Below are 14134 nucleotides of genomic sequence, written 5' to 3' on the forward strand. Positions count from 1 at the left end.
GCCATGCAATTATTTTCATTCTTATCCCTAATTAGTGCAGTCAACTTTGAAATCCTTACCAGTCCCATAGTCTTTTTGATCCATTCTTCCATTGTAGGAGTTAAGGCTTCTTTCCATTTCTGGGCATATAGAATTTTTACTGCCCTTTGAAGTTTCAGATACTTTGAAGTATCTGAAACTACATTGACTGAGAGTAGTATTTCCCAAGCTTGGCAAGTCCAGACTAGAATTTCCCAGTTGGCATCACCATTGCTCAGAACTCTGGGAGTTAAAATCAAAACATCTAGATGTTGCCAAACTTGAGAAATCTTCACCTAGAAAAATAGACAGACACTGCAAGAGAAAGAGGAATCAGAATGTCCATAAAAGGCAACTGACATTTTCTTTACTAAGAGATAGATATTGGAAAATAGGTCATTCTGCCAAGAGTTTTGATCCTACTATCAAACATTTCATCGCATATTATTTTGAAATGCAACATATGGCTCACTAGTCATGCTAAATACAATTAATACACAAACATAGCACTTCAAAATAATGTCTTAAAGGCAACTTATGACAATTATACTGTTATTCTCGACTTCCCAGAAATTAACAGTTGAATATACTGGCCAACACTGAATGATACTATTGAAATACTAATTTTTAGAGACCTTTGAATATGATATACAAAAAACCTTGTTAGAAAATGTGCATTCTTAATAAATGAGTTTATTTGCTTGAATTTTGTTATGTATAAAATTAAAAACATACCGGACTACATTCAACAACACCTAAGGAAAAGCAAGAAACAAAAGCTTAGCAAGTCATACTGCAGAAATGAGATCAAAAGGTTGTTTAATAACTCAAATACAGCACTTGCCATGCTGTTGTATTAACATTTATGCTGCTGGTGGGAAAACAGATAATGAGGGTAGATGACAGGTGCAGTCAAACAATTAGACCCCTTAAATAATGACTGACACAAAGGAAAAAAAAGATGAAAGGACATCCATACATTTGAAAAAAAGAGGTTAAGATCAGGTACTACTTAAAGTGTGGGAAAAATCCAAGAGACTGTTAAAACTGTGGGGTAGCTCTTATTTCATGTGGGATTATATGGAGAAAGGTTTTATACTGTCTAGAAATGTTAGCACATTTTCTGGCTGAATTTCAATAGATAATGACTAGGCCTATGAATAGACTGGTAGAGATTTATGGTATAAGGACACTTACTTCCATCCCCCCATTAATCGACATCAGGAGTGTCAAACTGCTGCTCCGCGGGCCGGTTTCATCCTACCGAACCCACGCCCACCCCAAAAGAGTCACGATACATTGCAAAATGTCACATGATGTTGCGAGTTTGACACATGTGATTTACATAATCAAGAATAAGACCAGAACAAAGTAAGCATGTACAGGTAAGCTAAAGAATAACAATGCAGAGAAGGTACCTCTGCTTGGGTGTCATGGTGGATAAAGCCTATGGCAAAAGAAATCATGCTGGGGGAAAAACTATCAGGGCTAGAACATGGAATATGTGAAACATGAAGTGTAGGAATTAGCAAGAAAGAAATGACATGGAACATTTTGGTATTCATAACACCAATGTCTAAAAATATCTATGTTCAATTAGATAAGTTTACAATATGATATTATGGAAATGACAGCATCAGAAGGAATGGAGTGGAACTGGCAATGAAAAAGAAAACTGTCAAATGAATCGAACAATTCTGAGCAGCAAAAGGTAGATCCATGACTCTTTGAATCTATATACTACTAAAGTTTTCATTATTTATTTTTATTTTGTTTATTTTAAATCCATTTATATCCCGCCCTTCTCCGAAGACTCAGGGCGGCTTACAAGCTTAGCAGTAGCCTTCATTCTATGTATATGCCTGCTTATTAGGGCTTTCACACACACACACACCAAGCGGCATTATTACAAAGTCAGCTTAATTGCCCCCAACAATCTGGGTCCTCATTTTACCTACCTCGGAAGGATGGAAGGCTGAGTCAACCTTGAGCCTGGTGGGATGCGAACCTGCACTTATTTTCAGGCAGCTGGTGATACTTAAGGAGGCATTAGCCCACTGCTCCACCAAGGCTCCTTATGACCTTTACCTGGGCAAACAGTGCAAGATAGGGCAACATGTTTTGAAACAAGGTACCTCAAATGGGCTAAATTACAGAATGTGTTCAAAACCTAGGATCCATGACTCTCGTGCAAATGAAATTTAGAAAAGTTGTGGCTGCTTCAGTGCTACTGGCTGCTGTGCCACTGGGCTGCGGCTGCAGCAGTCACATGATACCTGTTTTCAACATTCCAAGACAATTTTTCCAGGCAATCTTGCAATCCCTCACTCCCTCACCTAGAAGCAGGGAATTTGACTCATCACATATGTCAGGCTAAGCCCAAGAATGATGTAGAACATCATTGTGGCTTGGCGGCCTGTTTTTTTTTGGGGGGGGGGAGAAAGGAGAACCAAGCTGCTCATGCAGGCCAGTTCCAAACAGATTACAGCCCAATAGTAGGTCACACCCCTGACATAGAACAATTCCGCCAGAGTTCAGTTTTTTGTTTGCTTACACTATAGACAGAATCTTGCCAGATTAAACCTTGCTACTCTCACTCTAACAAATATATTGGGAACTTCTAGCAAACATTTATCCTTATTCTCTTTTTTCTATCCAGCATTATGATCCATGGTCCATATTGTAGGAGAAACCCAGCATGTTGAAAACACAGTACATGCAGTGAGGTACCCCCAAAGCATTCAATGAGCATATAAGGTGTGGTGATAATTCATATCCTGTCTACAGCAGTCTTCAGAAATGGGAGGATTTGAAGGACATCAAGTAGGATGACAGACTTCAATTACCCTTCTCAATGGGTCATACTATAAAGTAAAACTATTGAACATATCCGTTTTCATCTCGATGTAAAAATATGCTCATCTGTCATATCCATCAAATGTGTCATCAAGTATACCACACGGGGAAAGATCAGGCAATTTTTGCACTGAACAGGGAAGACAAAATCACACAGTACTTGATAGGCAGATATAATGGGCCCTCTGAAGCTGTTGCATTAATATTTGCATTTGGAATTCACAAGAGGGAACAAGCCATTGTTCATCTTCAAGTGCACCTTCCAAAAAAGAATCAATATTCTTTCAAGATAATGCAGCTGTGCAACAGAATAATGTATCTTTGCCATGAAAACCCTAAGGACAGTACCAAAAGGCAAAACAATATGACGCTGGAAGATGCGCCCCTCAGGTCAGAAGGTGTCCAATATGCTACTGGGGAAGAGGCGAGGGCTAGTACTAGTAGCGCCAGAAAGAATGAAGCAACTGGGCCAAAGCCAAAAGGATGCTCAGCTGTGGATGTATCTGGTGGTGAAAGGAAAGTCCGATGCTGTAAAGATTTTTTCTCCATAGGAACCTGGAATGTAAGATCCATGAATCAAGGCAAGCTGGACGTGGTCAAACAAGAGATGACAAGACTGAACATCGACATCTTAGGAATCAGCAAACTAAAATGGATAGGAATGGGTGAATTTAATTCAGATGACCATCAGGTATACTACTGCAGGCAAGAATCCCTCAGAAGAAATGGAGTAGCCTTCATAGTCAATAAAAGAGTAGGAAAAGCAATACTGGGATACAATCCCCAAAATGACAAAATGATCTCAGTTCAAAACCAAGGCAAACCATTCAATATCACAGTAGTCCAAGTCTATGCCCCAACCACCGGTGCTGAAGAGGATGAAATTGACCAGTTCTATGAAGCCCTACAGCACCTTATAGAACTAACACCAAAAAATGATGTCCTTATCATCATGGGGGATTGGAATGCTAAAGTAGGAAGCCAAAAGATAACTGGAATAACAGGCAAGTTTGGCCTTGGAGTACAAAATGAAGCAGGGCACAGGCTGATAGAATTTTGTCAAAAGAATACGATGGTCATAGCAAACACTCTTTTCCAACAACCCAAGAGGCGGCTGTACACATGGACATTACCAGACGGTCAACACAGAAATCAGATTGACCATATGCTCTGCAGCCAAAGATGGAGAAGCTCTATACAGTCAGTAAAAACAAGACCAGGAGCTGACTGTGGCTCAGACCATGAGCTTCTCGTTGCTTAAAGGCTTAAACTGAAGAAAGTAGGGAAAAGCACTAGGTCACTCAGGTATGAATTAAATCATATCCCTGTTGAATATACAGTAGAGGTGACAAATAGATTTAAGGAATTAGATCTGATAGACAGAGTGCCTGAAGAACTATGGACAGAGGTTCACAACACTGTACAAGAGTTAGCAACTAAAACCGTCCCAAAGAAAAAGAAATGCAAGAAAGCAAAATAGCTGTCTGAGGAAGCTTTGCAAATAGCTGAGGAAAGGAGGGAAGCAAAAGGCAAGGGAGAAAAAGAAAGATATGCCCAATTGAATGCAATATTCCAGAGAATAGCTAGAAGAGATAAGAATGCCTTCTTAAATGAACAGTGCAAAGAAACAGAAGAAAACAATAGGATAGGGAGGACCAGAGATCTCTTCAAGAAAATTGGAGAGATGAAGGGAATGTTTCATGCAAAAATGGGCATGATAAAGGACCAAAATGGCAGGGACCTAACAGAGGCAGAAGAGATTAAGAAAAGGTGGCAAAATTACACAGAAGATCTATACAAGAATGAGCTTAACATCCCTGATAACCACGATGAGGTGGTCACTGATCTTGAGCCAGACATCCTAGAATGTGAAGTGAAGTGGGCCTTAGAAAACTGAGCAACAACAAAGCTAGTGGAGGTGACAGTATTCCAGCTGAGCTATTCAAAATCTTAAAAGATGATGCAATAAAAGTGCTACACTCAATTTGCCAGCAAATTTGGAAAACTCAACAGTGTCCACAGGATTGGAAAAGATCAGTTTACATTCCAATTCCAAAGAAAGGCAGTGCCAAAGAATGTTCAAACTATCGCACCATTGCACTCATTTCACATGCTAGTAAACTTATGCTTAAAATCCTACAAGTGATACTCCAGCAGTATGTGGATCGAGAACTACCAGAAGTACAGGCAGGATTTCGAAGAGGCAGAGGAACTAGAGATCAAATTGCCAACATACGCTGGATCATGGAGAAAGCTAGGGAGTTCCAGAAAAAATCTACTTTTGCTTCATTGACTATGCTAAAGCCTTTATTTATTATTTGGATTTATTTATTATTTGGATTTATATACCGCCCCTCTCCTGAAGGACTCAGGGCGGTGTACAGGGCAATTAAAACACTATATACAACACATAATATACAAAAATTAAAATAAATTAAACCAAGTAGCCCTAAACAATAAAACACGTTCTAAAATTTAAAATTTAAAATTTAAAATCTAAATCCCCAGTTTCTCAGTCCAGGCCGGCAAGTTCAAATAGCCAAGTTTTCAGGTCACGGTGAAAAGAGCGAAGGTCGGGAGCCATCTGGAGCTCAACAGGAAGGTGGTTCCAGAGGGCAGGCGTGCCCACAGAGAATGCTCTCCTTTGATTGTGTGGATCACAACAAACTGTGGCAAGTTATTAAAAAGATGGGAGTACCAGACCATATTATTTGTCTCTTGAGAAACCTATATACGGGTCAAGAAGCAACAGTGACAACTGGACACGGAACCACTGATTGGTTCAAAATTGGGAAAGGAGTCTAGGAAGGCTGTATACTGTCACCCTGCCTATTTAACCTATATGCAGAGCACATCATGAGAAAGGCAGGACTAGATGAATCAAAAGTTGGAATTAAGATTGCCGGAAGAAATATCAACAACCTAAGATATGCAGATGATACCACTCTAATGGCAGAAAGTGAAGAAAAACTAAAGAGCCTCTTGTTGCGGGTGAAGAAGAAGTGCAAAAGTTGGGTTGAAACTTAACATTAAGAAAACCAAGATCATGGCATCCAGCCCGCTCAATTCCTGGCAAATAGATGGGGTAGTGACAGATTTTATTTTCCTGGGCTCCAAGATCACTGCAGATGGGGACTGTAGCCAAGAATTAAAAGACAGTTGCTCCTGGGTAGGAAAATGGCAAATCTAGACAGCACACTAAAAAGCAGAGATATCACCCTGTCAACAAAAGTGCGTATAGTCAAGGCTATGGTCTTCCCAGTTGCAATGTATGGCTGTGAAAGGTGGACCATTAGAAAGTCTGAGCGCCAAAAAATTGAGGTCTTTGAACTATGGTGCTGGAGAAGACTCCTGCGAGTCCCTTGGATTGCAAGGTGATCAAACAGGTCAGTCCTAGAGATCAACCCTGACTGCTCTTTAGAAGGCCAGATCCTGAAGTTGAAACTCAAATACTTTGGCCACTGGAGAAGAGCCTAATGCTGGGAAAGATTGAGGGCAATAGAAGAAGGGGCTGACAGAAAATGAGGTGGATGTATGTAGTCACTGAAGCAGTAGGCGTGAGCTTAAATGGACTCCAGAAGATGGTAGAGGACAGGAAGGCCTGGAGGAACATTGTCCATCGGGTTGGATGGGTCGGACACGACTTTGCAACTAACAATAACAACAAATACGAATATTCCAAAATTCTACATTTAGAGTAATAGGAGATGGGAATGAAGGAGGATTGGGAGAAGAAAACTCCAATACTGTAAATTTGTTTCGACATGTCAGGCTTCTTGCCTAGGATGAGAGTTCCATGGTTAAGAGGGAGAGCTTTGAAGCCATACCATTCTCTTCACAATATATGCAACAAGAAAAAGGACTCTGGGAGAATGTTAACCATTTGCTGCTGTGGTTTTCATCAGCCTTTACCAGTTGTAGCAAGAAGAAATGGTCCCGATATGGAGAATTCAAGCATTAAAAATCATACTTATAGTGATGTTTTGTCAAGTTTCAATTGAAGGAAAACGTGATAGAATGAGGGAAAACGAAGATATTCTCACTGGATGTTGGAAAAGACAAAATTCAGAAAAATCTTAATAGTTAAAACAGAATTATCTGAAAATATGGTTCTGCCAGCAAAAAGTATGAAAGAATGTATAAATTTCATTTACCACTTTTGGCAATCCTGTAGAATTGTTCTCAGAAAACTCTTCCATGGTTTCTCTTAATGAAATGATTATAAACATCATCCATGTGCACTAATTGCTTCCCCAGAATGATGAACGAATATTGTTCCTTTAATGCTCTCAGTGAAGGAGCTAACACTACTCACTTTCCACAGTATGGAAGATAGAATATCCTGTCATTTTAATAGCAAACTTTAATAGGGAATTCTTCCAAGAGTTTGAAATGGAATATGGATGATTGTGGAAGAACTCTACAATAATATCATTGTAGCAAAGATAAACCTGGATGCATTCAAAAGTGACACTGTCATGATTCCAAGAATTACACTCAATTCATCAGAAGGTGAAGATGTTCCTCTTCACTGGACACAGTTCTCAATACAGTCATGCTTTGCTGTCACTATATATAAAGAGCGAGAACAAACCATGGAGAATTATTTATTTGGAGAAACCAGCATTCCAGCATAGTCAGCTGTATGTGGCAGATCAATCACAATTGTTGTCATCAAAAGCATCCTTTATTAAACAAGAAGCATCTATATAGATGCTTGCTATAGATCTTTTTTCTTTAATAAAATGATGGTTTCATTTTCTTTAATTTTAAAACCAAAACAACAGCAATCACTTTGTTTATCTGTTTAAATAAGGAAATATTTCTAAAAGGATGACCCAATGGGTCACAGGTTGTTTTGTCCACGATATACAGCCAAATGTCACAATTTCCAAAATTTATGCAGGAACAACAGATACATTTGAAGCAGAAATAAAACAGTTCTGTGCAGACATTCATGAAGTGCTACATCGAGTGCCAAAACATATATAGTATTCATTATGGAAGAGTTCAATACCAAAATTGATGAATGTCACTTGAATACATGGCATCTTAAAAAGGACTATACTACAACCAAACCAATTACATATTATACAGCCAAAAGTGGGGAAAAAACATATTTCTTTACTTGCTGCAGACTGTGGCTTGGACCAAAACTATTTGTAGCCAAAGTCTGGTTCAGATTCAAATTTGAACACCCAGGAAATATGATATTAACAAAAGTTTATATGCAGCTGAATTTAAGGAATAATATCAATTTGCTTAATTCTATGGAAGAACAACTAGATAGGAGAAAGGAAGAAATGAAAAACATCAATAAACCAGCTCAATATACCAGTTCAGAAACATGTTGCATATAAACATGAAAAACAACTGAAAACAAGGAAATAAATGATGAGCAGAGGAAACTAGTCAAATTGTTGAGACAAAAAGAAATCTAAAATTACAGGCAATAGAGATGAAGCAAAACAACTAAATGGAGAAGCTTAACATAAAACTAGAAGAGGGCCCCCCCAAAATAAATAAAATAAAATTAGATTTTACAGAACATGCATGTAAATTTCAAAAGTATATTTATCCATTAACTACAATAAAACTTTTCATTGTACTGAATATGAAAAATTATGGAAAACCCTAAAAGGACTGGGCATTCACTACTACCACTGTAGTGATTCACTACTACTACTGATTCACTACTACTACTGATTCACTACTACTACTGTATTTACTACTACTGCTGATTCACTACTACTACTGTATTGATTCACTACTACTACTGTATTCTATCGTTATTTCTATTAAATGTATATACTGAGGCAGTTTTGAGAAACCTTAATTTAGATGAACTGAAAATTGAAATAAAAGCATCAAAGATATGCAGATGACATTGCTATACTGTAAAACTGAATAAGATATAAAAGTGAAAGGAGAAATTAAAAAGACTAGATTGCTTTTGAACATCAAAAACAATTTAGCAGTGATGGTAACTGGAAGATAAAAGTCAGTAAGAAAATTAATCAGTCCAGGACTTCATTTTCCTCAGATCCAAAACTGAATAAACAAAGACCTCAAAGTTAAATAATGGGACCACTGCAATGACTATCATGGGAATGATTTCAAAAAGCGATGTTTTGATACCAAATGCAGAATAATGAATGCTATCTTTTTTCCTATAACTACGTACAGTTGCAAAACAGAGTTTGGATAATAAGAAAAGTAAATTGGGGAAAAAAAGACTCCCTCAAATTATGGGTTTGGAGATGAATATCTATATCCCTTTGACAGCAAAAATGATGAATAAGATCACACTGAACCAGAAATATAATAATAATAATAATAATAATAATAATAATAATAATAATAATAATAATAATAAAGTTGGAAGGGACCTTGGAGGTCATCTAGTCCAACCCCCTGCTCAGGCAGGAAACCTTATACCATTTCAGGCAAATGGCTGTCCAGTCTTTTCTTAAAAAATTCCAGTGTTGGAGCATTCACAGCTTCTGGAGGCAGGTTGTTCCACTGGTTAATTGTTCTAACTGTCAGGAAGTTTCTCCTTAGTTCTAGGTTGCTTCTCTCCTTGACTAGTTTCCATCCGTTGCTTCTTGTCCTGCTTTCAGGTGGAAGCTAAGATTACCAAGCTAAGACGGACTTATTTTGATCATGTCATATATTTGAATTCCTTAGAAAAGTCGATTATACTAGGAACAGTTGAAGAAACTACAAAACAAGAACAGCAAATAACATCCTTGAGAGGTTCCATCAAGCAAAATACTGCTTTAAACCAAGAAATATTAAAAGTTGTAAAATATTGGAAAGAATAATCTATAAAGTCTCTGAAAGTTGGATGTGACTGAAAAGATGAAAGGAAACAAGCAGGGAAACCACTTCATTCTAAAATATAAGGAATGCATTTCATCTCAATAAAAATATTTTGATGTTGGTGTTTTCTAATATGGCGTACCATGATTTTAAAAAGTGAAAATATCTTAGTAGTCCTAACAACTAGTAAAATATAGGTCTGAAACTAGCTGTTATGCAAATCTGACAACAAATCAGAAATAATATACATTTCACATCTCATTTTTATTTCTACTTTGTGATTCACCGTATTTTATTATTAGACAAATGCAAAAGAGCAGTCCTTCTATAATCTAGATAAAATAATTCACCCGAGTCTTGATGAAATAAATAAAAATAAAAAGTAAAGATAGAAATAAAATGTGCAGCGCGGGTTAAAGACCCACTTATTCGAACAAGCTGGCCTGGCCTGATGGGGAGTCAATTTAGGGTTTTAATTATTTGTATATTCTTATTGTTTTATTTTGGGCATTAATTTAATTCTTTTTTAACTTTTGTACTTTTGTATTTTTATTATATGCCCTGTTCACCGCCCTGAGTCCTTCGGGAGAAGGGCGGTATAAAAATCCAATAAAACTAAACTAAACTAAACTAAATAAAATAGCTTCCTCTAACAATTTTTCCCATACCTGGGGGGTTCCAAATAGGCCTGAAAGCATCTTCATTTCATTATTATCATTTAAAAGATTTTGTTCTTATCAACAGCCAGGAGAGAGAACAAGGGTTACAAAATCTTCTTCAGAATATACTCAACCTTTAATTAGCTAAAATCATGCAGAAATATTAAGTTAGAAATCAACAACATAGGTAATATTTGACTACTAGTCTTCTGCAGCAGGTATATGATAATAATACACATAAATTGATTATAAAAACCACATAACACAGTCACCAAAATTATTCCCTGGAATATCTGTAAAAATTATCATGGGCACCAGCAATGAAAAACTGAACACAGAGTTGAAAAAAAGTAATAGAAAACAAGGAGGTTAAAATATTGTAGGATTTCCAAATACAGACTGATAATCTTGGCTCACAAGATATAACTGTTTAAAAAAGATGAATCGATGGGTAAATAATGTGGCAATACCAAGGAATAGTAGAATAGAAGAGAAAGAATTAGAGAAGATCACACTATCAAGATTTGAATATTGAAAGATTATGGCATAAACCGGTCATGGTGGTTAGGTGCCATACTAAAAAAATCCTGATGGCCCTTAGAAAATCTGCACCTTGACAAAAATTTTATCTGTCAATTGCAAACAGCCACTCTGCTTGGATTGCACGTGTATTATGCCGATGTCCGTATTATGACATCCTAGGTTCTTGAGAAGAACTCAGTGTTTTTGAAGGTCAACACCAGCTAAAGAAGTGGCAGCTATGACTTCACATTCTTGTGAACAGATAATAATATATCAAGGTTTCTCCAAACTTTTCATACCAGCCCATATTGGTACTGGCTGCAGAGCCATAATTCATCAGCTTTTGGAGACTCCCAGATTCCATGCATTTCCTACGTGGCCCCTTTGCATAAATTTATGTCTTAATTAAAAAAAATCAAGGTACTAGCATTTTTGTCAAAGGAACCCATCTAAATAGAGAGTGAAAGGGGAAATTATCAATATTTGTGACTAGGCCAGTTAACTATACTATGGCCCTCTGCTACTGAAAAGTGACGTAAAGCTTTGACACAGACATCACCTTTAAGAATAGTTGACCTTTATGTTTAGTCTTCTCCCCCTTTTTTTGTCCTAAAAATAGATTTACTGCTCATCTTGGCCACTGCATCTTGGCCACTGCATAAAACAAAAAAATTGTTTTAGAATGGGCTTGATTAACATGCATTGGCCACCAATTTGGTTGTGTGTCAAAGAGAGTGTACAACTCACAAAACATTTAAGCCAAAACTTTTACAGATGATACACAATCAATACCATGTCTTTAGCCACTGTTTTTTTTCTTTGAGAATTATTTTACATGGGAAAAATGTAAGACATTCATTATTCCAGCTAATTAACAAGTTACTGAGTTGTGAAATAAGACCATTAACATAATATTTTGATGATTTCAATAATATCAAAATGCTAAATAAGACTAAAGTTCTTAATGAAGTTTAATCATCCAGTCTACATTGTTGTAACCCAATTAAAGATATCTTCATGGAGTTGATTAGCTTAGATTGCATAAAATGTTTCTATTATATATTCTTTTTCATTTGCAATGTCCCCTTTATATGGGTCATCATAAAACAAACATCCTACCAATAGGATGGTATACTGACTTCAGTTAACCATATTTCTGAATAAAATAGCATTTTAATACCCTTCCTAATGTTTAGGGGTCCCAGAAGTCATTAACTATTTCTCCCAATGGCTGGGGCCATGGTTACTATTTCCTAAACATTTGGAGACCACCATGTTGCCTAATTCTTCTTTAAAGTAATTTTTTTTTAAAAAAAAACACCTTAATATCCAGCCCTCCATACCTTCATTATTGCTAAATATTCCTCTATTCAACTGAATATAAATGTTGTTTTTTCCCCATATGATCATTAAACATCACATTCAATTTATGCCTTTATCCTTGTGTTGGTGCCCTATGGCAATGATTTTGTGATTGCTGGAACTCTTGTTTCTATAATAAACCTTATAACTTACTTGTGCTATTAGGCTAGGAGAGAGAAGAGAAACGTATGGCCCACCAAATGGTGCTGAACTATGCCTCCCAGAAGACTCACTGTGTGTGTCATCAATGGTGAGGAATGAACGAGAGGTATTTCAGCAACAACTGAGGGCCACTGATTCACTTCTTCTGGCATAAATCCTCTCTGTGCTAAAATTTAAAACCAGAGTATGAAAATACTTACAAAGAAAAGGAGGTTGAAGAGGAAAAGAAAATATTTTGTGACTTTAAAGCAGCCTGACGCCATCTTTCTTTTTCTTTCTTCTTCAGACCTAGGAAGTAGAAAGAACTAAATGAGTAGTCATCCTTGATATTATTCTCCTTTTGTCATCCACCCCTACTGCATACCGGATATGCCAGGTAACACAACATAGGAAAGAAAAATTGAAAAGTGTTTCCTTTTTGGTATTTGTTTTCCAATAGATGATTTCCTTAGCGTTGGATACAGGTATGTAGCTTTCAACTGTTAAAAGGAAATGTTTTTATGTTCCTATTCACATTCAAAATTTGTTTGGAACTAAAAAAAACACCAAACACCTTCCAACCATACTCAAACCGAAATGAAACAGCTGTACAATATGCCTTAGTTTGTGTTGATATGTGAAAGCTGGAGACCAATGCTGAATGGAGACAATCTGTACTTGCCTCACTTAAGTCAATCATCAGGGACTTTCACTTTCTATGACTCACCAAAATCTTAACTTTTCAGTAGCTGTTAAAATAGGAAATCAGCTGGCAATCCTCGTGATCCGTATTGAGCAACTAGAATCTGACAACATCCTTAATGACCTCCCTTAACAATGCAACAGGAAATAAAACATGACAGTCTTAAGAGCAGCTAGCCCTTCAACCTGTGGCAGATCAGCACAGAGCTTCCTTGTGTGAGATAACAATTCAGCAAAGGATAGTGGAATAAAGGCAGATACTATGCTCCTGTATAAAACCTGCATCTAATCCTGTTAGGTTATTTAGGTCAATACCAAGATCAAAATGGAATTGGAACATCTTTCTCCCCAGGCACTAGTACATTACATTATCTTGCATATTATCTTATACGCTACATTACATATTATTATATTCTATATTAAGGATGAAAATATTTCAACAGGATAAACAAAGGGAAACATGTTATCGAGAGTAGCTGAGTGACACTCAAATGCAGATAAGATGTGGTAGTGTATGGTCAGCCTGTTTTCTCAAATTGGTATTTTCTATCTTAAGCATTTCAGAAACAACTGTTCTTCTTTCCAAGATAAATAAGGAGAGAGGGAGGAAGACAACTTAGGAAACATTTTCCTAAGTTTAAATTATATGCACATGGTAAAAAAAGTAATTGTTCCATGTATTTTAGTAGTGTAAGTATAACTGCTATTTATGTAAACAGAATTCAGTTGGGAGCTCAGCCTCCATTCAAGATACTGATTGAGCAAAATTCAAGTGAAGTTTGCAAAGGCCACATTCGAGAATACACCATATTAGACTCCTCTAAGCAGTCACCCTTCAGAAAAAAACCAACCCTAAGCTCCCAGAGTTTCTAGTCAGCAGGAACAACAGCTTGGCATTCTGGGAATTGAAGTTCCAACACATCTGGAAGATGCAAGGTTGGGCATCAAAATGGTGTCCCATGGAAGATGGTGTAACAGGTTATTTTGATAAGGATGACATTAAATGCAGGATTTTTGGACATATTTAACTCAATACGTGGAGTGCACACTAT

General features: G+C 36.9%; 1 protein-coding gene across 1 annotated transcript in view; it reads right to left on the bottom strand.

Annotated features, from left to right (window-relative positions):
* Window positions 1-14134, bottom strand: part of CD82 (CD82 molecule) — a 76179-nt gene that overhangs the window by 28127 nt on the left and 33918 nt on the right. Inside the window, exon 2 of the mRNA XM_083371107.1 lies at window positions 12602-12689. Coding sequence (XP_083227233.1) covers window positions 12602-12664 — 63 coding nt within the window. The 5' untranslated portion in view covers window positions 12665-12689. The remainder of the gene's footprint in view (window positions 1-12601; window positions 12690-14134) is intronic.

Source organism: Vipera ursinii (genome assembly GCF_947247035.1).
Source record: "Vipera ursinii genome assembly, chromosome: 1".
NCBI lineage: Eukaryota > Metazoa > Chordata > Lepidosauria > Squamata > Viperidae > Vipera > Vipera ursinii.